We start from the raw sequence: 25356 nt of genomic DNA, 5'->3' as shown, positions 1-25356 counted from the left end.
TCTAATCTTTGATTTGTGTTCATGAGTTGGAGTTGGATATCCCTTGTTTCTGGAGGCTTCTCTATTGGTTGTGGATGGCGTTCCCACGATTCTCCTTTGTTATTTTCTTTTTTATCTCCTTTGTTTGCATGAAGCGATGAGTCATGAGCAGCAAGGCTCGTATTGAGTCTTCTTTGCAACCCCGGCGTGCCGGGTGCTTTCTTTGATCAAACAGCATCTAATCGGAGTGGCGGAACCCAGTACTCTCCTTTCCCTGTTTGTTTACTTTCGGGTCTCACATTGAGTCCCTCTGTACATATTACTTGTGGACGTACCATGACCATTGGCGCAATACTTTAATGTGCATGAATAACTGTTGTCAAACACATTTCCATATGGCCTTCAAGTTGATTGCATTCCCTTCTATGGTTTTCCAAGTCCATATCTTCATAAATTGCTCTTCCTTGTCGATGGACACAATTGAGCAACATATCCGCTACTAACGCTACGATTCATCATTGCAATAATTTTCCAACGAAATCCGAGATCCAAGAGTGTCTAGGTGGTTTCCCATTAAGGCACATAATTCCCAATAAAAGCCCTCGGTGAGCAACATAACGCTATCAACCTTTATTGAGTCAACATTGGGATATCAATTGTCCTACAGGGTTGCAGCAACTCCTTTCTAGATGCCCGGGCGACTTCAGACTTGAACATCTATAGTCACCCCTACTGCCAAGGTTGTTTTTTCCCAACCTCACTCATTTAAATGCTTGAAGATTACTGTGAACATATCTAAGATCGAAGAGCTCGCCCTATCGTTCTCTTTTAATCTCTTCCCCGTAGCATGTACGAACTCACCGAGGAAAATCTCGAAGATTCCTTTGATCAAAAGACTCCTATAACCCGCACTGCAGCCAAACCAGATTTCGCTCTACTGGAAGCCCTTTTGGCTCGGCGCGCCGCATTAAGTGCAGGAAAACAAGAGATGTAATCTCGCGGGAACGCTTCCAACTAGAATACTTAGGGCCGAATGGAGTCATGCCCGTGCCTTCAAACCTATCGCCTATCATATCTACCACCAACGCTCATCTGTCACGCAATTTTCATCTTCTCTAGGCTGCAGGAGCAGATAATAATTGTTTATATCGTTGTGGTATGGCAGAATATTCAGTCCAGTTCATCCGTGGCCGCCATTTCAAATACGATATCACTAGCTTTGCAGTGTGCAAATCTCGGGCCTTTGCAAAGGCACGACAGAAAGGAATAAACCATCGATTATGCCCCTTGATCTAGAAGGACCTTGATGAACGGAGCCAAATGTTCGAGGTTAAAGATTGCGACTACAAAAGGCTCTGACAGCGCTAAATACTGCTGCTGGGTTTGGCAGTCTGGAGATCCTCGATATTTTACGTGCAGCTGTCGCTGATAAATCTACATGGTTGCAGGAAGTATTGTTTGTTGGACATGAAATAATTCAAATCGATGACGCGAACTGGTCAATCTTCTTTCCGTCCACATTCTCGCCTGTTCACGAGGTCATCGGAGTAGCCTATGCTCCCTCATCTGCTCTACCCCTATGGATACTCGCCTACCTGTTGCCCCTGTGCTGCTTCTACTGGCACTATTCCGTCATTATCTTATACCATTGCTCGTTGTAGTTTGAATGATTCTGGGGTCGAAAGATACCTAGTTGATCTCTTGTCTCATCCCCAGCTGGATGCAAATTTGCACACATCGATCTTTAATGTTCATTCTCTCCACTTCGCAACTGCGTACCATAATTCAGAACTTCTATCGTGGCTAGCGGCTTTCATTCTCGGAGGATACGACTCTGAACAAAAGGATGGGCTCTATAATCTCCAGTGAATGCAAGATTATGCCTGTCCATTTATTTTCTACTGTTTAATATGTATAACAAGTATGAGGTAAATCGATAAACTGAAGGTGACCTACATGTATGTAGGAAGAATAGATGTAGTTAGGAAAAGACAAGGATTCTCCTTCACTTCCGAGAATATCAGAATGCCGAATCGGGATCCTCCGCAGTGTTTCTATGCATAACCAGGGAGTAGATTTCTAAGGTCATTCACATATCAGCAACTCGTAGAATTTGTATAGAGCATATATGCACAGTACCTATAAGTAATCACATGATGTCAGGAGCCGGTTTGAGCGTGATACCGTTCCCCATTTTGGCGGCGTCATAAATCCGGAGGGTAGAATTCGACACTTCTATCTTTTCTTTTTTCCAGCTCGATCCTCAGGTACTTGGCTTTAACTAGCCATGTGATTTGATAGGGAATTTTTAATTCAAGTGGATTCTAACTTACAAGACTGAAGGGAAGTTGTAAATTTTATATTGTAGAGAAGTGGGGGCTATACGAATACATCACATATTCATCCCGCAAACAGCAAACCGGTACGTAGTACTCGGGCAGGTACCATCCACTACTAGTACATTGTAGATCGCTCGAACGCCTTGAAAGTTAATATAAGCCGAAAGAAACCCATCTAATGACCGATTAATTTACATATGTAGTCACTTTACCGCAGCCTGTTCATGCTTAAAGAAGTCCACATCTATGCGATTGAAAAAGATTGTTAACGCGAGAGAACCGAGGAGGATATGTGCGATATACAACAAAAAAAAGAGACATCCAGTGATGATAAGTACAGGTGTTCGCAATAGATAGGATGGATATATAAACAAGTACAGGAAGAAGAATCGCTTCTACTCCGGACGACATGCCAGACTTATGTGTCGGGAGCTCACGTTCTGGGACACACTGTGTCTCATTCCCGAGATTGACGCCGAACCAAATGACCAGCAAACGGCTTCATCGATAGATCCGGAGAAGCTGTGCTCGGCACGCTCCCGACTCCCATGCTCGGGACCTGATCACCAATACTGGCCGGTCCCGCCATGATGGCATTATCGCAAACCCGGAGTGCCCATCCCAAGCAGACGCTCGGTAGATGAGGCATGCAAGTATTAAGATGGATGGAAATGTAAATAAAGATTCGCACTCAAGTCGGCTCATATGAGAATGCTTAGGTTTTGTGTTCTTTAGCCTCTTCTTCGGCCTTTGGGGAGAATCTCCACCGGTCCCAGTTCTCTAAGACCCACCAGTTGGCGACATAGGAGGCGTTGAATAGCCACTCGAGGGTTTTTTCATCATATTCCTTCTCGATGGCGGCCGCTAGATCGGCAAGGCTAAAACGCGAGATCGGGCTCAGCTCGTTCGGGTCCTTGGACACATCGGAAAAACGCCATTCTACGTCGTTGACTAGCGGAATCACCAGGCGGAACTCCGGCCGGGCGGCGGACCGAACAGATAGCCATGAACCACCGGTGTTCATGACTGTGAAATGCCAGGCTTCGCGTCCGTCCTGCTCGACGACCTGCGGTCGGATCAGGGATTGACCTTCGTACAACGAGCGAATATCGCGGGCGGACCGTGTGCTGTCCTGGCTGAGGGAAGCCGACTCGATCAACAAGTCGATGATGGTAGGGACGATCTGGCTGCTGATGACTGGGGTGTCGATCTGGACGGGTGGGAGTTGAGGGTGTGCAATCACGATAGGGACCTTGAAACTGCCCACATGGGGGTTATCATAGGGAGTGATACCGCCATCGTTGGGGAGGGAAAGGCCGTGATCTCCAGCCATGACGAACAAGGTCTCATTAACAACTCCCTTCTCCTCCAGGATATCGATGAGGTTCGAGATCCAATCATCCACATAACCGACCGAGTTCAGGAATCGATTCATATCGTTGTTAGAACCGGATTTTGAGCCCATCATCTCCTCAAAGGCCTCGTTCGGAATTCCCCACGGATGATGAGTGGTACTCGTGAGATGGGTGAGGAAGAGACGTTGGTGATCACGTTCCGCATCATCGATGGCATCACGGATGTACTCCCGAAGCTCGGTTTCCGGATAGCCATAGTAGTTCACCTCTGCACTTTTGACGGGATAATACTTGGCTTCAGGCTTGATGATGGTCTCCTTGGTCTGTTTGTCACGGAATCCCAACTGAGGGGTCAGTTTGTTCTGGTTGTCGTACATTTCGGTGACAGACATCATAAAGGTGGAATGCCACGGCCACTTGGTGAAGTCGTCCGACTCGCTGGTAATATCCGGTTGCTGGCTGAGCATATCAAAGACCTGGGGCAGACATGGCTGGTAGATATGGTGGTCGAATTCGCGATTGAAATCGGCGACCAGTGGCGTCACGCCACAGAAACTTCCTGTCAAACTCTTGAGAGTGTATGTGGCAGTCGTGATGGCATCCCTGGCGCTGATGCCACCATAGGCTTTGCGGCCGAAACGGGCATCGTCGTGCTCAAATCCGGTGGGGAAGTTGGTCAAAAACTCGGCAGTCCGAGTGAGGTTTGCAAGACGGTCTACAACATTTGGGGGAATCTTCTTGTCCTTCCATGATTCGGCGATGCGTTTGTACATAAAGCTGTCTTTTTGTAGGGGGAAGATATCGGCACGCGCACTCTCGAGCTTCAAGAAAACGACATGTTTGATCTTGACATCGCCACTAGCCAATGCATTGTGAATCTCCTTCAGCACCGGCCTGTCGAGGTTGGAGATGTGCAACGGGTCCTCTTTCGGGTCGTAGTGAAGGACTAGGGGATCGGATTGATCCCAGTCCTCGAAACCAGCGATGGGTTCCTTTGACATCCAGCTCCAACGGGGAGCGGGGCGCAATGCAGTTGCGCCATCCAAATAATGTAAATTTCCCGGGGTGCCAGTGGTATCGACAGGGGAGTGACGCTCGGCGCCTTCAATAACCGTAGTCAAGGGCAAGGTGGTAGACATGTACATATATATCGGATCCCACGGTCGCAGAAACCGGAGGAAGAGGAAGAGACTAAATAATCCTAGGATTAGGGCCCGTTGGGGAACGCCATCCGTGACTCGCTTGGACTCCGGGAGGCGGTTGGGTAGGTTGGGTAGTTGAGCGGCATTCAACAGATGGTCTCCCTCTTCGGTATCACTGATATCATCGTTGTCATCCATGTTGATCTGTTCGTAGATTCGAGGATCGGGAAGATCGGTCGCTGGAGATTTGGATTTGGATCGCCAGCATCGCTGGACCAGAGGCTCCACGTGCGGTCGCACGCGAGCAAACAACCAGCGAATGGGCCAGGCCCAGACATGAAGAATTCCTCCCGAGAGTGCATGAATGGAATGGGCAGCGAACAAAGAGATTGTGAGGAGGATTCCTTCGACAACCAAAAAGCCAGTTAATCCGGAGAGGAGGGTGTGGATGGCGGCAGCATCACCATTGAAGGATTTGGCTTGGCGCCAGTGGATCTCGGCACCGGTGAACACATAGAATGACATATTGGCGGAAGCCATGAAAGAGACAATTAAACTGCATGATCATCAGCATATTTGTTTTTTTTTTTTTTTTTTTTTTTTTTTTTTTTAATATTTGTTTTTCTTCATTGCATTGCATTCGATTTCAATCTCTAAATCCATTTCCAAAAAAAAGGACCATCAAAAAGACCAAAATGAAGTTGGAAAAAAAAGGGGGCACGTGGACACTTACCTAGACGGGATCACTAAGATTGCAAGCAAGGCAGCTCCCGGTCGCCACGCGACCTTCTGAACGAGAATACGAAACAACAATAGAATCATCACATCTTGAAAAAAGAAGGTAAGACCCCATAGAAAGAATCGGGGAAGAGGTAGAGAGTATAAATGAGCATAAAGATGCAATAATTTGGCAGTGAATAAAGAAAAGAAGGCCAAAGTGAAAAAATAACGACGAGCAAAGTCCCAGACGGCATCCCAAGTCTCCGCAGGAGATTGACGAGCACGCCGGATGCCGTGGCTTAAATAAGCATGAACAGCGTGAACGACTTTCATGATATATGTATAAAAAATGTATATACAACCCCCATTTAAAAGAGAGAAGAAGAAGAAGAAGTAAGAAAGAGAGGAAGGGTCTTTGCGAAGGCCAAGAAATGGCCAGGTGGGATTTAGTGGAGATATGATGACTGTGGTTATATTTTTACTATTTAGTACTTTTAGTACTTTGTAGTACTTTGTACATTTATCATAATATGTATGATATGTTTGATTTTGAATGAATTTGATTGGATTTAATCACTGTTTGAAAAGATACATTATATATACTATACATATATACATATATTATTTGTTCTTAACTATGTACCTTATATATCTCTTAATAGGGTAATTGTGAGTGTGACCCTAAAATTGCCATTCTCCCCATCCCCCAAATCCCCCCCAAATGGTCTAAATGGTCTAAATCCTAAGGGATTCCTCTACGGAGTAAATGGATCCAAATGCCCCTCAAGCCCCTCAAGCCCCTCAAGCCCCTCAAGCGCCCGCCCAAGCCCTCTAAGCCCCCAAGCCAAGAAAAGCCCAATGCCCCCGCTAATCCGGGAATTAATATAGTACAGTAGGTAGTAAATTTGACCTAAAAGAGATTTATTATTAGATATTATTATGTATGGTATGTATTTTAAACAGAGAAAATAGATTAAAAATAGAAAAAAATAGAAAAAAAAAATAATAATAATCAGGTCTCCCTTATCCATTTTTACCCACCAAGTTTCTCCCATTCTCTTCCCGAGGTCCCTTGATATTATATCACATCATGTTAGGGAGCTTATTCGGTTGGCTTTCACTCCTTTTTGAGCCACTGGCCTTTCAAGTCCCTCTCATCCAACCTCAACCAAGACTCAAGGCAGAAAATGATATAACTATTCCTGCACAGGGGCCCTGGCAAGAAATCATCACTGGTCATTATGCTGTCCCTCCCGTATTGAAAATTCATGATCGGAACAGTGTCGTCAAATGGAGTTGGCAGCGAGAAGATGTCACTCAACCCTTACCTCCTTTAATTAAGAGTGGTTTATATAGCCATTTCAACGATGCGACCGATATGAAGTGGATGCGAGGTGGGAAAAGTGTTGCTGCCGTCTACAGTGCTCTGGTTATCGTCGTCAACCACACTCCCGATCATCCTTCCACCGATAAAAAAATCACCTTCGCCCTCAACAGAGCCAATGATGTTTTACATAATGCCCATACCATCGAGCCCTTACCCGGGGATCGTCTCGCCGTCGGAACCACTGGACAACGACCCTGGGATGGTATTTTGGTCTACAATATGAGTGAGGCTCTCCCCCTCGTTGATGAACCTCCGGTATTACAAAAGATCGAAGGTCTCCGTGCCATCCATGCCATGATCTGGGATGAGCAGGGCCAGATGCTGTGGGCGACCGGAACCGATGCCGCCGCCGATGGCTCAGATCCCGTTCCCGCATACGGTGTCATTCAGGGATACCCCTTCGATGCCGAGACGGGTCTACTTAGCGTCGATGAAGCTTATCGATTCCGATTCCCTGAATATTATGACATCGACGCTGAATGGGGAAATGGATACAGCTGGTGGGCCGGCCCCCATGATCTCGTCCCCGTCCCCAACGAACGAGTATTCCTCGTTTCCAACGATATCGGTCTCCACGCTTTTGATATCGATCAAATGAAGTTTACCGCTGAATACGACGAAGTCGTAGAAAAATATATGCCCGGTTTCGAGGTCACCACCAACGATCGTCACGGGACCAACCGCCAGGGACAATATGTGGAGTTGCCGCAATCCGACCTCAAGGGTTTCAGTCTCGCCCCTGATGGAAGCTTCATATACACTCAGTCATTATGGAAGTTATTCCGAGGGAATTATACTAGTCTTGTGGTCGATGGTGTACGTCACCAGATCATGAAAGGGAATGAAATCTATCGGTCGCGATGGTTCGGAGACATCGATGGCTGGCCCAAACCAAAGACATAGAATGGGTTTGAGGGGGAGGATAAGTTGAGTTGTACAGCATTTTGCCCTGATGGGCTCCAATATACTTAGAAATCTTGAGATATAATGAACATCCAAGCTATGACACAAGTTCGCCTTTTCATGCACCATGAACTGCAATATTCCGATCATCTCTTGATTTCTCTTCCTTTTTTTTTTTTACTTCTCGTTAGGATAGGGTTTGCCGACCTCGGGAAAGGCGTCTTACTTTTTATTTTTGTGCTACAATACATATGTACCCATAGACAACCAGATATGCCCTGAGGCCGTCTTTACTGAAATCCTCTAAAGGGTCCAAGGCTCCATTTTAGCCAAGTCACATTTAAAATACGCTACTCCGGATTTAGACACTAGATTTCTTCCGCCTGGTCAGCCCTAGTCAGCGTGGCGCAAGTGAAATTTCCACCAAAATTCACTTCCAAAAAGTGCATGATAGGGATTTGTTGTCAATTCCCAATAGGCTGTCTCACTGCTTGCGTGGCCCCCCAGATTCTGTGGGGTCTGTGCTTTTACAGCCTCAAGCCTCGGTTCCCCCAGATAAACCCATTTAACACGGGGAATTCATCTCTTTGGGCTTTTAAATGCATTAACATAAAATAACCAAAAAATATCGCCACGCCCTGAAAAGAGAGATATTTTAAGGGTGTACAATCAACACCCTTTCTCTCTACGTTGTACATCGTACTCGTACTCGTACCCAGTTCGCCGCGTACCCTGTTACGGGGGACGAATCGGATAGAGTGATATCGCTCGCCACTACTCCGTACTAGGAACAGGAATGGTACCAACCGAGGAAGACATCCACAGGATTTTATATCCAAGTCGGATAAAACTAGAACTTTACGCTGCTTTAATAACAAGATACGACATTCAAGGCAAAAACAACTCCAGATTTATCCAGTAGACTGGCTAGCGATTGAATCAATTTCGTGATTTGCGAAATCCATTCCTCGTATTGATGTGAAGGATCCTTTCTACATATGTAGTTATATATCCTATGTATTTATTCATATATGCGTTTATATGGAACAATAGGCTATTTTCTGTCATTTCTTAAAGCTATAAGCTAACATGAATTATCTCATCTCGCAAATGAACGAAACGAAATGATATTGGGAGAAGAGCAAACCCAGTCAAGCAAATTTGAAGCTAGGGTGGTGGGTGTCTCATATTGAAGAAAGCAAACATGATTCGTTCCTTTTGAGACAGACCATCTGATAGATGGGTCAGACTTGGACTAGCTGTTTAGCTAGCTTCTGTTTGTTGATAAAGAACAAATCTCTTCTCTCCTTGTCAGTTCTAGACCAGCAAAACCTCGACAAATCTCACTCTTCAAAAAGTTCTTGGCGCTCTCAGAATAGTGGGATCTCCGCTATCATCGCTGCATACGAGTAGACTGTGCTTTGCGAAGTCTCATTTCCGTAAGCCAGATAGATGGGTAAGGGCCATCTTCTCGTGTCAGAGAGCAGATCCATGTGACTCCTGGCCTGTATTCACCCGCCCAAGCCCATTTGATTGGCTACAATAATGTTCCACATTACCTAGTTATTCATCTGCATCTAATCACCTTGATATTCTGTAATTATATCTCCAAATCCCTCATTGATAACGAATTCAGACATAGTGTATGGATGCAGCTTGGCTCCCAGCTCGCACTGGAACTTGTTAGCAGATTCCGATTGCAAATATTTGTGCCTGTCACAATCATTTAAAATTCTTCAATTGACAGGAAAGAAAAATCTACTTCTACTCCGTAGTAGCAATACTTATAGGGTGGATGTGAGGCTTGGTAGAAAACTCCGAATATTGTTCCATTCCGGAAGGGCCTGCTCACCTTGTTCTTCTTCAGATGCATCATAGTATATCCTATATGCTGTGGCCTACTATGGACATTTTCTCCAGGATATTCCACGACGATTGGGCAACAGCACCGTCCTAGATTCAGCCGTGAGAGCTTTATCAACCGCTTACCCATTTCTTCACACGGGCATTTACCCACCAAATGTACTCGTCCGATATGGAAAATCGCTGCGGGACCTGAGAGAATGCTTGAACAATCCAGTCGAGGCCCGCACTCCTAACACACTGTGTGCTGTTTATTTGACTACCATCTGCCAGGTCATTCCACTTAGCCCGATCTGATCGAGCTTTTCAACCCCCCAAACGCGAATTCCATAAAACAGGAGTTGATCGTTAATTAATTGCCGTAAGAGCTGGCTAGGAAAACATGATAATTCGCTGACTAATCACAGTGAAGCTATAGCCCATATCCTCAGGGCTGCTGCATTGAATGAGTGGAAAGGCACCTCTGAAATGGCGATGGTCACCACGCTTTGTGTTCCTATAGTATGTCTAGATTCTGATTGCTCTCAACAACAACTTCGGACGATGTCACGAGAAATTACTTATACAAGCAGTGATTTGAATAAATACTAGAGGGCATTTTCGACCGCCGAATCAAGATGGATTCGGAATTTTGGGAACTGATCTCATCCTTCAAACCTGGTTTATCTGCCTTGCGGGCCAACAATCAGCTGCAATCAACCATTGAGCTACAACATCTCGCTATGTTTCCTCAATTTGTCAAAAGTCCTGAGCTGCAACATGCCAAAATTGCAAAGACATACATACAGCTGAGACTTGATGGCCAGCAAATAAGGCCACATCTTGATAAATGTCCAGAGACCATTCTTGTGCTCATCTCATCCTCCGAAGCTGTGAGACATTCTCGTATTTAAGCAGCTCATGCCATTCTCTCGACGCTGGCTGTGCTGATGAACAGTCTCCTTCAAAATTTTGATACCTGGAACGCTTCCTTAGTGGGTGAAGCTGTACTCCTCTTTGATGATATTACAATCCAAGCTGAGCTGGCATCTCGTTACTGACCGGTTGGGGCAGGTTATATTCCTCTATGCTTAGTTGTTGCTTGGGCAACATCAGATAATCTGGTCCAGTTGGCTAGAATAGAGGCAGTTCTTTCTGAATACCAGTCTGATTTTGCGGATGTGCCATGGATGAGCCGTGCTACCTGGCTAGTCTCTACCCTGGATAGCCACCGCATCCGAGTCAGGGCTTGGAAAGAACATCCACAATTCCCTTAGGAGACTGATTTACTGGCGGCAGCCGTGGTGCTGGTACTAAAAAGGCTTCCGAGCTCCCAGAGACTTGCTGCATTCTCTAGGCTAGAAGAAATGAAAAAAGATAAGAAAAAAATGAGATGATTTACTGATGTTTGTTCTGTTTTTCCATATTCGCAAAAACAGAAAGGAGCCCATGGCAGTCCGTTGTTCCCCGGACTGTTCATAGCTATTGCCAGATGCCAATGCTCTCGACTAGAATACCCGAATGGCTCATATTATTGATCTAGATGATACACCGTCCATAGAATGGCCATTTCAGTATCTTCGTGTTGTCCGCAATCTCCTGTCTTGGGCGGGGAAGTGTTACAACTCCAACCTACAGACGAGAATAGTTTCTCAAAGACAATAGTACACTCCATAGTACTGCATACTGTGTACCAGTAGAAATAGTTTCTCAACACATGCCGTTAGGTAATTTGAAAGTTGACCCCCAGTCGCAACTAGCTGCATTCAGCTGCCAAGATGATGTACTTCTCCGTTCTTTCTATTCTTTTGATCACATATTTTGGGTTGAGGCGAGGAGCCTTCCATCCCTGGGTTTTTTATATTATTCTGATGTCTCATATGTAAAGTTTGATTTTTACTTTCATTGGGGCTTGATTTGCCTGTATTAACTATCATAGCCAACGCATCTCAACCGGCTGTACTCCGTATTGGGTCTTAGATTGAGATCAGAGCTGGAATTCATGTCACATGTCATACGTATTCGCTTTCCTGGCGATTGGCACTGCCTTGTTTACAGGTGGTACCCCGACGGAAAGTATTCAGGAACAACCCGAAAAGACAGAATGTCAATCAATAAAAAAGCTGCCAATTCCCGCTATTCACTGGATCAACCAGCGCCGTCATATTTCTGTCGTCTTTTCATGGACTTCCATTGAACAAGTCCAGCACCAATAAACGATAATAATGCGCCAGCAACAGACACGTAGAATGTCTGGATGATGGCAATGTTATAAGCGTATAGAACGGAGGGAAGAATATCTTTGGGCACTCGTCGGGATAGATTTGCGGCCCCGGCTTTTATTAAAGCCTCTGGGCTGACGCTGGGAGCATTGGCCGTTATGCTGACGACAAGGCGGTTCTCAAAAACAGTTTGGGCAATCGAAATAAACATTGCGCCGCTGAGGCTCTGTGCAAATGTGATGATAGCAATTCCGATCGGTATATCCCGTAATGGTAGCACAGTCTGAAGTGCGTTGATACATTGCTGAAAGCCAAGCCCTGCTCCAATTCCAAGAACGACTTGGTATCCAATCCACTGTGGATGTCCGCTGTCCACCTTGAAGGTTGTACACAGCCCAGAGCCAATCGTGAGAAATGCACTTCCAGCGAACATGAGCGGCGTATAATATCCAATGATATTCACAAGTAGTCCTCCTAGAGCAGAGAATACAATCATAGCCACCACCATCGGAAGATTGTTGATTCCAGATTCTGATGCAGAATCTTCCTTGGCAGCTTGAAACCAGATAGGGAGCTTGGAAACCCGTTAGCAACGAAGTTGAGAGGATTAAATTCAGAACCCACATAGTACCCAAAGACAAAAAATGAACCGCCTAGGAAAGTAGCGTGAATCACTGCCCCAAGCACATTTCGATTCTTGAGTAAACGAGGCGGTACTGTAGCATCATCCTGCTTCCAGACCTGGATAATGCACCATACAAAGCCGAATACGCCGAACAGAACAAATAGAGCAATTATTCGAGAATTGTTCCAGCTGTATCTCGTACCGCCCCATTGCAAGCACAATAGAAGGGAGACGACTGCGGGGATAAATGCAAGCACACCGAGAGGGTCCATTCGTTTTAACTGCCCAAGGCGACTTATTTTTGGTTTCGGCGATGTGGAATCCTTGAAGAAAAGTAAAATCACAAGGCCAGTGAGGACACCAAAAGGTAGATTTATCCAAAAGCACCATCTCCAACTAACATGATCCGTTAAGATACCCCCGAGCCTGTGGTTAAGTCAGCCGCCATTCTATGCTGATGAAATAACAAGACTCACAGCGGTCCTGTGATTGTCGCAATCCCACTAGTGCTACCGACAATTCCGAAATAGAGGGCACGCCGGTGCAGGGGCACACTATTCGCGAGCACGAGTAGAGCACCCGGCGACAATCCCCCAGATCCGATGCCGGCAATTGCTCGCCCAAAAATTAATCCCTTCGATGTAGGTGTAAGTGCACATATCAGAGACCCAACCTCAAACACGCCGAGAGCAATCATATATGTCCACTTTGTCGAATAATATGTGTATATCTTGCCAAATGGTAGGGTGACGGCACATGTGGTCAAAAGATAAGCACTGGCATACCAAGATATATCGCCTAGTGAGTTAAATTGTTCAGTGATCTTGGGAATAGCAGTTGACAAGATTGTGTTGTCCTGGTAAGTCGTCTAGATTAGCTCATGAAATAGTTATAATAACTTGAAGCTTACCAAAGCAATACAAAAGGATTGAAAGCAAAGTCCTATCAAAATCGGAGCAAGCTTTGAGCTTGGTGGATAGACTTGCTTTTCTTCATCATCGTCACTCTCTTCAGTTCCAAGCTCTTTCAATGGGATGTCATCTCGATTTGTGTAAACTTGAGCGTGGGAACTCCTCATGCTTGAACTGCCTGCCATTAAACTGCAAGTTAAATCCTCCAGTTGTTGTTAAAACTGTTTGATCGAATCATCTGCGGGGAGATCTCAAGGGTGTTTGAAGTAGGCACATTAAATCTAATGGTGGATATACCGTACTTTCTTTGTAGGACATCTATGTACCTATGTACATTACTACAGCCGGATGTAACCCGATAAATTATGCAAGGGGCTTTTATCTCGATTTATGGCCGGGGCTTTTACTTTCATCTGGTGACATTCTTGCTGGGTCGATTGGTATGCCGTACTTTTTCCCTGGCAAGATGCTTGCTAGACCTAAGCAGTATCCATGCGTTGCTCAAGGGATATCAGTCTTGATACAAAGAAAATAAGAATTTTCTAGTTGAGTAATTGATTTAATGGTAAAGGCTTTATCATTCGACGTTGTTCGTTACTCGAAGTCGATCACTCTTCCGACATGATGAATCTCGGGACCCTGCATTCCAGCGAGACTGTAACCTCACTAAACACAGGGCCTATTATAGCCAGGCAATTCAAACTATTTGCAATAAATGGCTTGGAAACCTAACAAACTTCGAATATCCTCGTGAACTTTCGAGCAAGAGGGTCGTCGGCGACCCAAAGTGGAAGGTATCGAGATTCAGTCCTTGTACTCCGTAAATGATCATTCATTCCTACACTACACCCACAACTTTGTTTTTCGCTTTTTTTTAAAGAAATTGCTGTTACCGTTGATTTGATCACAAGTGTGTAGCTTTTCTAGCCTAAGTTTTTACGAACATACCGATCAAAATCAATGTGTCACCCCTGTACTCCGTATAACCGACTGATTCGCACAAAGCATCGTGTTTCTCTTTGTTGTCAAGACAAAGATCGTATATGCTTTCAAAATTCATGGTACATTTAATGGGCCTGAGATGCGTCATCGGATAATGCCCTACTTTATTTTAGGGGTCTGTGACTAGGAAGGCTTATATTTCGCCAAAGACGTTTAGCCGTGGATGTAGTTAAGCAAAGTTTTATCATCGTGTATTCCAAGAATTATTATGACTGCGCTACTATTTAGTACGAGATTCATATTTATGAACTGCAAATTGGTTGTTGCAGGCACAGAAAACTTAGGTAGCCACAAGGCCACGACAGCACTCTTTAAATTACACTAATTGATGTTTATGGATTTGAAGGATTCTGATCTGATCTGATTTGGGTGCTAAGGGAACAGAAGATTGCCCTTGACAAATATATACAAGGGGAATCCGCAATAACAAGTATCTCAAGCCCCATTTTGAAGGGGTAGATAGAAGGGGAGCCTAAGTAACAGTTTCTGGTGCCAGCAGATCTTTTAGGAATCTTCATCCATCAACGAATATTATTCCGAGGAATGCACTGGAGGCGATGTGCACTGAAATTTATTCTTCTTCTGGCTATATTCTTACTACTAATTGGACACTGGAGCTCACCTCTGGGTATATCCTTGGGCCTCCTGTTTAGATTACTTTCCGTCCTATTCGTGACCGTAGTATCGGTAGCGTTCACCGTTGAATACTCATGCTTCTCGGAGCTTTCGGAATGTCGATCTGCATGGCGGTGATTTCCGTCGCTGACAGAATTTCCTCAAGCTAAAAACGTATTCCTATAGATGTCAAGCAAGGTAGGTGTGGCCCAAACAGTATTTTTTGTTTGTGTTTTACACCTTTTTTTTTATCATCGGACGGCTTACGATGAAATGGTTGGATCTAGCCAAGACTATTCCACTGAAGATTCGTGCCCCCGCTAACGCATTGTCTATTTTTTCCAATTGGATTTGGAATTTCATGGTATGATTACTCTAGTTGCTTTTGAAAGCATTGACCACAAGTTCTGCGTTGGTTTCGATGTGATCTAAGTCATTTGTCACCTACCACTAGGGTTTTTACTGACTCGACTTGGCAATGCTGCTATCGTGTCCCTATTCTTTTCTTCTATAAGCCTACCATGTGCTTACTGGAAGAGATGGACTGTATAATCCGCAAAACTACTAGTATATTAGATGCTCGCTTATACTGAGACCTATATTTATGGTCCTAATGGTGAACTCTTGCGTACTCTCGATGATGCCGAGGATGATGCTATCTGTCGTGCAAGCTTCCTACTCAAGGAGAGTATAGCTCACCACTAGAGCTACACTGAACATGTAGAACGATACAAGGAGAACACACTAGTGAGAAGAGATGGGCTCGGGATGATTCCTTTTTTTTAGTCGAGATCACCTATTATAATAGATACTACTGTATTTCTTTACAGCTATTTGGCAAATTTGTCGAAGTCTAATACTCTGATATCCCTTGTTGCACTGTATTTTTCTTTCTTCCATGATTCTTGATCACTTTGGCCACATAATATTTTTGCAACATTACAGTTTCATTGAATGATATGTTTCTCCCGTTATTCCTCCATTTGATAATACATTTTCTTGCCATCTCGAGTCCTGTCCTTAAGATACCCACTGTTATAGATTTCATCGAATGAGAACGGGTGCGCCATCTCTAAACTAAACTATTTTGTGCTTTGGATGATACTTGTACTATGGAATATAATGATAGGATTATCAAATGCTTCTGTTAATTTATTCCTAATATGATATATTGGTGGCCGCCCATGTGTTGCTGGGTTGGTTAAGGAACCATCATCCAGCGTTGATTCAAACCACCTCTTCATGAGTTGCACCACTAGTCTCTATCTTGACACTAACCTTCTCGCGGCGTTCAATCTCTTCTCTAAACACATCTCCCATCTCGTGAGTGCGCCATGGCTTAATATCCGTCTCAAAGACTAGGTCGATCTCTTCGAGAGACCTGCCCACAGTCTCAGGATATGTGAAGAACACGTGGAAAGTCATGACAGTGCAAAATACCCCGAAAATGATATAAGTTTTCCACTGAATATTGTGGAAGGCTGGTGCCACAAAGTACGCCAGAGCAAAATTGAAAATCCAGTTGGTGGCCGCCGACAAGCCGACGCCCTTCGCTCTGTACTTGAGTGGGAAAACTTCAGCGGCATAAATCCATGCAGTCGGAGCCTATAAAATATTAGATGCGGTCAGGTATAAGTATAATAAATATCACATACCCACGTTAAGCCGTAGATGCCGGTGAAAATGTATGAAAAGGCGATGACTGTCATTCCTGCGCTGCCCTTGATCTCCCATGTCAAATTGGCATTGCCATTGACATTTGGAACTGCCTTGCCTTTGCTGGCCATTACGCCAGCAATTATGAAATGCAAAACCATGCAGATGACAGCTCCGAGAAGAAGTAATTTTCTTCGTCCAACGCGATCGATGAAGGGAAGCATAACGCCTGTAGTCACCAAGAAGATGACGTACTGAATAGCAGAGGACCAAAGTGTAGTGTTACCAGTCTGTATTTGATGTTAGCAAAAGTGCTCAAGTTCTGTTTTTTCTTTTTCTTTTTCTTTGGCTTCTGAGAGAAACGCACCATGCCAGCCATTTCAAAAATGTAAACCACATAATACATAGCAACATTACCGCCCAGAAGCTGTTGCCACATTTGAACGCTCATTCCGCACATCGTGCGCTTCCAAACACGAGGTCCAAATAATGCTAGGAACGTGACACCTTGAGATTCATGCGCCACACGCACAGCCTCTTGGACTTCTTCGAATTCTACCTGTACAACCGGGTCATGGCGATCACCTTTGGCGTGAATGATTGCTAATGTATCCAATGCTTCTTCCCAACGCTCTTGCGAGGCAAGCCAGCGAGGGGACTCGGGGAAGAAAAATAAAGCGATGAACAGGATGAGGCCTGGAATGGCCTGCACACCCCAGCAAATCCGAAAAGCGGCTGGTCCAGATACACCAACGACACAGCCATATGCGATCAAGTACATGATCAAAATACCCCATTCGATTGCCCATTGTTGAATGCCCACTACGCGACCACGGATACGAGCAGGCGCCAGCTCGGATAAGTAGACGCATGTTTGTGAGGAGGTAACACCAACTGCAAGTCCACTGATAACACGACCAGCGACCAAATGCGTCACATTTTGTGCACTGCATTGAATCATCGCACCAACGATCCAAACCAGAGAGGCAATCATCAACGCATAGCGACGCCCGAGAATATCCGCTAACCAACCGGCAGCAATCGAACCAGCGAAGGAACCAGCAGACATCGATGCTGTAATCTATTGTGTAATGTCAGCACCTGAGGCGAACTTGGAGACTCAGATCACGTACTCCGCCTTGGAGGTTAGAGTCTGGCGAGCCAAAGTAATCTGTGTATGTATCAACACCAATCCAGGCGCTCATCGAGCTATAGCTTATATTAGTCTCCGTACTATGAAACTCGTGATAGGAATATACACACCTAATATCGAAGCCGAAAAGACCGCCTCCAATGGTACCAAAAGCGGCAAGTACTGTGTAATGTTAGTATCGCATGCCTACATCGCAACAGCCAGGACAAGAAATACCATAAATATTTGTTATAGTATACATGATTGCGGTTGGACTATGAGGGTTGTCAGTCGAAGCCTTGGGCTTGCGGCAAGGCGTTTTATAAGTGAAGTAGTGGCAGATCGACAGGTCAATGCACGATTCGGCATGTTGACTCGGCCTATGCGACGCTGCATGGTACGATTCCGGGACCCGGAGGTTAACCTCGGAGCAGGAAAGATCAACGGGAATGAATTGTGGAGTAGCGAGGGGAAACCCAAGGCACAAAAATCTGGGGTGAGTACGGCGTCATTGGCGGGCCTGAAGTTCGCCGAAAAACCAGTCGGGGCATTCGGTGTGCCCTTTATTAACCGAGATACTATTTATCCGCGGTATTACCGTAGCTTACAGATGACTCCCCAGTCCATTCTTCGACACGGATGATTGTATGATACCATTGTGAGACGGTTTCACTTTTGCCGGTTATGATTCTACCTTCTTTTCCACAATGTTGCAAAGGCGAGCTCGGTCAGTTTCTCGCAACGGATCGACATACCGACGTCATGCCCCCAGATAGACGGGTAGAAAATTAGGGGTTGGCTTTGCGACCGATAGAGATGAGGTCTAGCCTATCTGTGAGTTCCAAGCCAAGATATATCCCTGAAACTGTATGTCTGATGGTTGAGAAACAAAAGAACAAATAGCGTAGAAAAGAGGAAGAAGTGGAGAATGTTATGGATTTCATCAGAATCAGCTTCAATCAGCGTTGGAAATTAACTTCTGATATTTCTGTTTGCTTAAGGCCTTTGTTGTTCTACAGCTTCTTCTACAATATATGTTAAGTCATATCAACATGGTGAGCACAGAGTTCTCCCCATCGGGTTCAAAAGCGTGTCATTTTGTTGGCCCATTTATTTCAACTTATTTTCAACATGCTCAGTAAGTCTGGGATTCTTTTAACCTATGAACATATTTTCCTTACTAGCATCGTGCAAGTGCCTATTGCATCGACTTGCTGAATATGCCGCTACCCGCGAGACAGCGGTGCGACGGACAAGCCGGATCAAAATATTATGAGCTTTAGGAATATGAAGTACTTTGAACTGAATCAAAGAGCCAAATAAGCTCATTTTATGTACATAGTAGCACGCACATTGGTGGCAAAGGTCGGGTAAATTACATTCATAGAGCTGCATCGAACTATTGCCTTCTCGGTGCTTCACCTGGGTTAACCACTGGCTATTTTCCTTTTCTTTTTCTTATCAGCTCTATTTAACTGCTTTGAAGTTATTACCATTCATTCGAACTTCCAGCAGTGTCTCTAATACGGCAACAGGGGCCTGACCTATGTATATATGCTTTGTATTTGGAACCGAAACCAGAGTTCGCTGTCTATATATATTTTTAACCACACTATTACACCGTACTAACAGAGTATCTTTTAGACTAATGTCCGAAATAGCTAGGCTAATATATTATGCTTCTAGCAGAACGCGGAAGCACACGTCACATCTACTCGTGTCTCTGTGGACAGAAATATGTATACATCCATACTAACTCACCGTATCCGTATCGTGACACCCACGGCAAAATTTTTATTTACATATGAGCCTCGCCAGCCTACCTCCCCTCGTACATGTTGCAGGAGATTTGAGGCACAATTGGGCTGTTTATATAGACGGTCTAATGGTTGCACTTCAATGCTAGGCTTTTTCTGATGACACCTCCCTCTGTCTTGTGAAATTCTGATTTCCATCACGCAGACCTAGATACGACTTACCTAGCCTTCAACAAAAGTTACGCAAGTGATGCCTATAACTGAAGCAGAACTGATCAAAGACCACAGCGATACATTAGTAACCAATATGGGGAGCAGGTACTTCAACACCGTGGTTCTTATCCATAGCGCAGGCATTCAAGTCGTTGATGACTGTATGAATAATGAGAGTATCATAGAAGCCATTTTTGCGCACTTGCCCAGTCCTAACACTGGCTATTCCGTGGTTGATCTTCTCTATTGTGGCGGAGTAGGAGGGCGGTTGGGGGGAGGGGGTGGGCCGGCTTTCCATTAAGGAAGCCCACCCGGGCTTTATCCTTTAACATCAATACGACTATCATCGTACGTCATCGCCAAGTAAGTGGTTACAGATCTGTCTCAACTAGAAGGCGAGTACATTGTTCTGAGAAGATTTCACTAGCCAGTGGACAGAGTGACCTCGGGAAATAGTTTCTTGTTGACGCCAAGGGATTAGAGTAGTTGGGATGTAAAATCTCATTAATGGGCTCTTCAACATGGCCAAGACCAAGCACCCGATCTGGGCCGTTCGACTATCCAAATGAAGTGTAAATATTGTTCTTTAAGGGAATGTCTGATTTCGAATTTTTTTTAGAACACAACCATTGGCCATTCTATGGGATCTAGGTATATAGCTCATCTCTCTATGGTCTATACTTCAAATCAAAAAGGCGTAAGAAATACATCAGAAAAGCATGTATATCGCAAAACAAAATTTTTACAGTTTGCTCTTGGTCGGTTCATTCTTGAGCAATGCGGAATTCCATGGGTAAGGATCAAATACCAAGTCGTTAACAGGGTTCTCCTCGCTTGCCCGACGGAACAGATCCTCGTACACCTTGCCATCATAGCGGCCCAAGCTGCTGTCCAGATGCCAGTCCGGAATTGCCCAAGCGTCAACCAATCGGACAGCATGCGGGCGGATTTCATCGAGCAGTTTTAGCACCGCAGTGGTGCGAGCTAGAGCGATCTGTCGCACAGTAACGGCACCCGAAGAGAAGAACTCAGACGCTTCGCGCTCAAGAGTGTGCAGCGAGAATAGTCGGAATAATTGGTGCATAAGGGCCTTAGTCTCCGGATCCAAGGCCGCTGAGAGCTGGGGAGAGGAAACCGCCTCGTAGAAGTTTTTCACCATCAAGTACTGAGAATGAGCCGTAGACAAGCGCCAGAAGTCAACCAAAAGGCTGTTCCAGGAGCGCTGCTCAGCATCACGATGCTTCAGAGCCTCGAAAGTCAGATGGGCTGTGCGCCATGCAAAGGCAGCCACAATGTCCTTGTCTTCATCGAGCACATCGAACGAAGCTCCCTTGTCGCGTCGGTCAAGGTATGTCTGGAAAATCTGGCTAGTGTCATTGCCAGCCGGTTTACCAGCTAGGGCAGCGCGGGCAGATTTAAGAAGCTGTTGATACTGTCAGCCACAAGTGATTAGAATGGAAGACAGAACTGTGACATACATAACGTGCAACCTGCTGGGTTAACATATAGTTATCACCTTCCCATGTAAGCGTGGGCAAATAGTCCGCGTAGGCTGGTCCAATGCCGCTGTAGCTGCTGTATCCATGACCACCACATGCGCGACGACAAACCTCCAAGCCCTCACCAGCAATGGTACTGGCCAGAGCCTTGAGACCACAGGAGGTGGCATGCAGGTCCGCCAGGAGGTTCGCACCGGCGCGGAGCTGCTCAGGTCCAGCACCTCGCGACTCCTGGTCGGGCGAACTGGCTGCCTTCATGCGGGTTTGATTCTCATCATATAGACGCATCATACCGCGACCGGTGAAATGAAGGGCGTACATAGATGCCAATAACGGCAACAAGCGCACCTGCACCATCTTATAGTTCAGTACTTGGGTCTCGCCCGCGTGTGGATCCGCATCGCGATCCTGGAACTGCCTCCGAACCGCACAGTACCGAGTCGCAATAGTGACACCGCGAGCCAGAACACCGCCCGCATCCAGAACAATATTGGATCGCACCCAGGTCATAGTACCAAAGACAAGAGATGGCATAGCAGGCTTGGCATAGAGGTTCGTCTCTCTGTCGATCTGACAGAAGCGGGCTAGCATGCTGACATGGGGTACCTTGACGTTATTGAACAGCAGGAAACCATTATCCATAGTGCTAAAATGGTGATTAGTCCCCGTGTCATCCAAGGAATGAGAACAGACTTACTTGTAGCCAAATTTGGGGCCAATATCGCCCACATATACATTATCCAATGGCTGGTGGGTTTCGAGGTCACGAATCTGCACAACGAATGGATGCGGACCGTAGTTCTTGCCATCAATGAACAACTGGGCCATGACCACCGCATGATTGGCCGTGCGGCCGAGAGATCCAATCCACCACTTCGAGGCAGTTAAAGTTGGTGAGTTGATGGTGAATGTCTTATCGTTGGAGTTCCAGGTGGCAGTAGTTTCCAAACCGCGCACGTTCGATCCGTGGCCCAATTCTGTTTGCGCATAGCAACCGATAATCTCGTATTTTTCTGCGCGTTCAAGGAACAGCTTGTGCTGCTCGGGCGTGCCTTGTTCCCGGAGAGTCACCTGGATAATGATCAAAGTGGTTAGTTGGCTTCTTGAGGCGCATCCAATTTACTTACTAGGAACATGCTGGCGTGTAAACCATACGGAGTAGGTTCACCGATCAAATCATTGGCTGCCTGGAGATCTCCCATTGACCATTTGTGCTCTTCCGCGAGTTGTTGGAGGCGCTTGGCCTTGCCCAGCGACCGCTGGAGCCGCTCTACGCGGCCCAAAGTATGATTTTGGGACTTATCAAATACATTTTCCGGCTGCAAGAGAGCTAGGATCGATGCTCGTCGCTCTAAGGTTTTCTTTGTATGCAAAAACTCGGATAATCTTTCGACGTTGACATTCGATTGAGCTCGCTCCTGTTGTAGGAGCTCCGATCCTTGCGGGCCTGATGGCTTCAGGGCCTTAACCCAATCGGGAGGAGGTGTTGGCATTGTGAACAAGAAGGGGGTATGTAGGATATATGGGATAGAGGAAAGAAAAAGAAGGGGAAAGATGGGGTTATGAATCCCAGAGAGAAAGAGGTTGAAACCGCCGAGGGTCTCAATTGGGAAAGAGCCTCGGCTTAAAAGAGCTGACTAAGGAAAACGTGATTCCCCGGGGCCACTCAGGCGGGCCCGGGGGAACTTCCAAGCTTTCCCGAGTCGACTGTTTTTATGTCTGTTAGACCCTAGAACCCTTTGACTACGTATGCAGTAACACGATTTTATTAATTTATTAATTCAGAAATCTCCCCGCACATTCTACCTGATTTTGATTTTGATATGGGGAAGTGGGGAGAGAATATGTACTCCGTACACGCTCCGGTTTGCTTCCACGGGGTTAAACAGGTCCGAAATCAGCTGAGGCCGATAGTCGGGTCCTAGGAGGGATGGGATTACCGAATACGGAGTACCCCGTTGTAAGGATTCTGAAGAATGACCTCGGTTTGAATGTGTTCTGCCACATTGAACACTTTACTATGCTAACTTCCAAGCTTGTTTCAAACTATACCCCGGTCATACGATGTTTCGATCGGACGAGTCACGTGAAACGGAAGCACAACATTGCAGAGGCAAAAAGTCCCGATCTGATAACCCAAAGGTCCCGAATCATTGTCACATGTCAACATGTGAGTTTTTATTCATCTATTCATTGTGCCTGACCTTAGACACCCGCGGCAATCCCAGCCACGTGATGAGAATGACACCAGACAGCGCAATGATAAATGGCTGCAGCACTTTCACGCCCCTGGCTTGTGCAAGCACACCGACCGCAAAAGGGAGAATTGCGGCCCCGCTACCCCCAAAAGCAGCGACAAACCCTATCGAGGCGACATGTAGGTGCCGAGGAAGAAGCTTGGTAACCATCACAACTGCACCCGGGAAAAGGGGGCCGAGAAAGAAGCCTTGCAGAGACACTGCCATGGCCGACGCATAGAACTCGGGCACAAGCCATAGGACCAAACCAAATGCCATAGAGAGAACAATGTATGTCTAGTGGAAATCAGTCTCATTCTGTCGCAAACCAGCGTGATGCTCACCGAAATTGCAACTTTCTCGCCCACTCGGGGCGTCACAAACCCCAAGACTACCCGTCCAACCGTGATCCCCAACCAGAACCCAGTAGCCGTCATACCGCTAGCAAAAGCACTACCTTGTCGGACTCGGATCATAAAAGTAACAATCCACCCTCCCAGCGCCACCTCCACTCCGACGTATCCCAGCAAGAACAATGCGCAGAGCCAGGTCACTCGGGCAGCTGGACGCTTAAAAAATGCATCTTTCAAACCACTTTTTTTGTTCTCATCCGCCGATGGTACATTGGATGCGCGGAAATTGGCTCCGGTTGATTTCCAGAAGCATACGCTACAAAGCAGCAATTCGATAACCGCACATCCGATCTGACAATTAATTCGGGGCCAAAGATCTGCGAGGAACTCTCAGCACTCACCATGACATAATAAAAGTAATACCATGGCAGACCGCCCTTGGCAATCATCGATGTTGCAACCAACGGACTCATCACTGCACCAGCTCCATATATCCCATGCAGCACTCCCAACACCTCATTTGCATTGGCCATGTTACCAATCCATGCATTCCATGCTGCATCCTCTAGGCCATTTCCCAACCCCGCAAAAACAAATGCGACCACTAACACCGGGTACGGTAGATGAATGCAGTTGATAACATAGGCAATGAGGTGACACGCTGGCCCGATAATGGCCACACCGCGTTGACCTAGCGTATAGTGGATGCGGTGATTGAGAAAAGCAGCGACTGTATAGCCTACCAGAGGCGACAAGAAAACGAGAGACACAATCGTGTATGATAGGTGGTAGTATGATTCTAGCTGTATGGCAGATGAGATGGATTGTCGTCAGTTTTAGAGGGTTTCATCTTACATATGGAATTACGGCCTGTGAACAGTCAGCGGATATCTCGCAGCATTGGAATCACACGGTGCTCCGTTTGGAAGATGACTTACGCCATAGGCTGCATCATTAGCACCCATGACTAGGAATGACCAGAACGTGGCAAAGGTCCTATGAATGTTGACACGAGGCTGGTTCCATTTTTCTAACAACAAGCCTGCAGGAGGATTCAAAGACGGACGTATATCTGACTGGGCACGAGGTGAAGCCTGAAGAGCGACAGGACTCTCATCGAGCGATTTTTGAGCTACACAGGTAGTTTGCATAGCGTGTGGTTGAGTTCTATGTGACTTTTGTTTGCAGATATGAACAATAAACAGCAATGACAGCCCAATTTCCTTGGCGCGGTGGGTCAACCCGCATCATCAGATTGGGATGAGGGGATAGTGACGTCCCCCACATTACTTCGGCAGAACTTCGGGTATGAGATTTGTTGACTCTGGATGGGTTATCAGACTTCATTCTCAGTTCTTTTGTCCAGACACTTTTTGTGCTTGTTATACCTACGTGCTAACAAGGCTTTCGCAGAGATACTACTTTGGTATATGCGTTGTATCAAAAATTATTGTGAAGCTGTACTTC

At 45.9% G+C, this 25356-nt stretch overlaps 8 protein-coding genes across 8 annotated transcripts; 2 read left to right on the top strand and 6 right to left on the bottom strand.

Moving 5' to 3' along the window:
• Positions 1-3033: 3033 nt before the first annotated feature.
• Positions 3034-5868, bottom strand: N7479_003085 (sulfatase domain protein; the record flags this gene model as incomplete). Its single annotated transcript, XM_057250782.1, has 2 exons — positions 3034-5371; positions 5549-5868. 2 exons carry the CDS (start codon positions 5866-5868, stop codon positions 3034-3036), a joined length of 2658 nt encoding a protein of 885 aa, XP_057110107.1.
• Positions 5869-6625: 757 nt separating this feature from the next.
• Positions 6626-7825, top strand: N7479_003084 (uncharacterized protein; the record flags this gene model as incomplete). Its single annotated transcript, XM_057250781.1, has 1 exon — positions 6626-7825. One exon carries the CDS (start codon positions 6626-6628, stop codon positions 7823-7825), a length of 1200 nt encoding a protein of 399 aa, XP_057110106.1.
• Positions 7826-9703: 1878 nt separating this feature from the next.
• On the top strand, positions 9704-10944 carry N7479_003083 (uncharacterized protein; the record flags this gene model as incomplete). Its single annotated transcript, XM_057250780.1, is given in 6 exon segments — positions 9704-9961; positions 9976-10035; positions 10055-10189; positions 10282-10573; positions 10586-10720; positions 10763-10944. Coding segments are annotated over 6 exon segments (1062 nt in total), but the record flags the coding sequence as incomplete, so codon positions are not given.
• An 871-nt stretch (positions 10945-11815) lies between these two features.
• N7479_003082 (MDR family MFS transporter) lies at positions 11816-13610 on the bottom strand (the record flags this gene model as incomplete). Its single annotated transcript, XM_057250779.1, has 4 exons — positions 11816-12463; positions 12514-12940; positions 12991-13370; positions 13425-13610. The coding sequence occupies 4 exons, from the start codon at positions 13608-13610 to the stop codon at positions 11816-11818; spliced, it is 1641 nt and encodes a 546-aa protein (XP_057110104.1).
• Positions 13611-16269: 2659 nt separating this feature from the next.
• On the bottom strand, positions 16270-18092 carry N7479_003081 (sugar porter family MFS transporter; the record flags this gene model as incomplete). The annotated part of the gene is made up of 6 exons (XM_057250778.1): positions 16270-16647; positions 16698-16988; positions 17066-17779; positions 17832-17907; positions 17962-18013; positions 18068-18092. 6 exons carry the CDS (start codon positions 18090-18092, stop codon positions 16270-16272), a joined length of 1536 nt encoding a protein of 511 aa, XP_057110103.1.
• Positions 18093-19882: 1790 nt separating this feature from the next.
• Positions 19883-20098, bottom strand: N7479_003080 (uncharacterized protein; the record flags this gene model as incomplete). Its single annotated transcript, XM_057250777.1, has 1 exon — positions 19883-20098. One exon carries the CDS (start codon positions 20096-20098, stop codon positions 19883-19885), a length of 216 nt encoding a protein of 71 aa, XP_057110102.1.
• Positions 20099-20542: 444 nt separating this feature from the next.
• On the bottom strand, positions 20543-22792 carry N7479_003079 (Acyl-CoA oxidase; the record flags this gene model as incomplete). The annotated part of the gene is made up of 4 exons (XM_057250776.1): positions 20543-21223; positions 21279-21945; positions 21997-22370; positions 22427-22792. 4 exons carry the CDS (start codon positions 22790-22792, stop codon positions 20543-20545), a joined length of 2088 nt encoding a protein of 695 aa, XP_057110101.1.
• Positions 22793-23485: 693 nt separating this feature from the next.
• On the bottom strand, positions 23486-25040 carry N7479_003078 (Major facilitator superfamily domain general substrate transporter; the record flags this gene model as incomplete). The annotated part of the gene is made up of 5 exons (XM_057250775.1): positions 23486-23833; positions 23881-24240; positions 24291-24692; positions 24745-24759; positions 24828-25040. 5 exons carry the CDS (start codon positions 25038-25040, stop codon positions 23486-23488), a joined length of 1338 nt encoding a protein of 445 aa, XP_057110100.1.
• Between the last annotated feature and the right edge of the window lie 316 nt (positions 25041-25356).

This window comes from Penicillium vulpinum, assembly GCF_028829585.1.
Source record: "Penicillium vulpinum strain IBT 29486 chromosome Unknown utg000002l_segment0_segment0, whole genome shotgun sequence".
In the NCBI taxonomy this organism is placed as follows: Eukaryota; Fungi; Ascomycota; class Eurotiomycetes; order Eurotiales; family Aspergillaceae; genus Penicillium; species Penicillium vulpinum.
The sequence above is the reverse complement of the archived record's forward strand: the minus strand, read 5'-3'. Positions and strand labels throughout refer to the sequence as shown.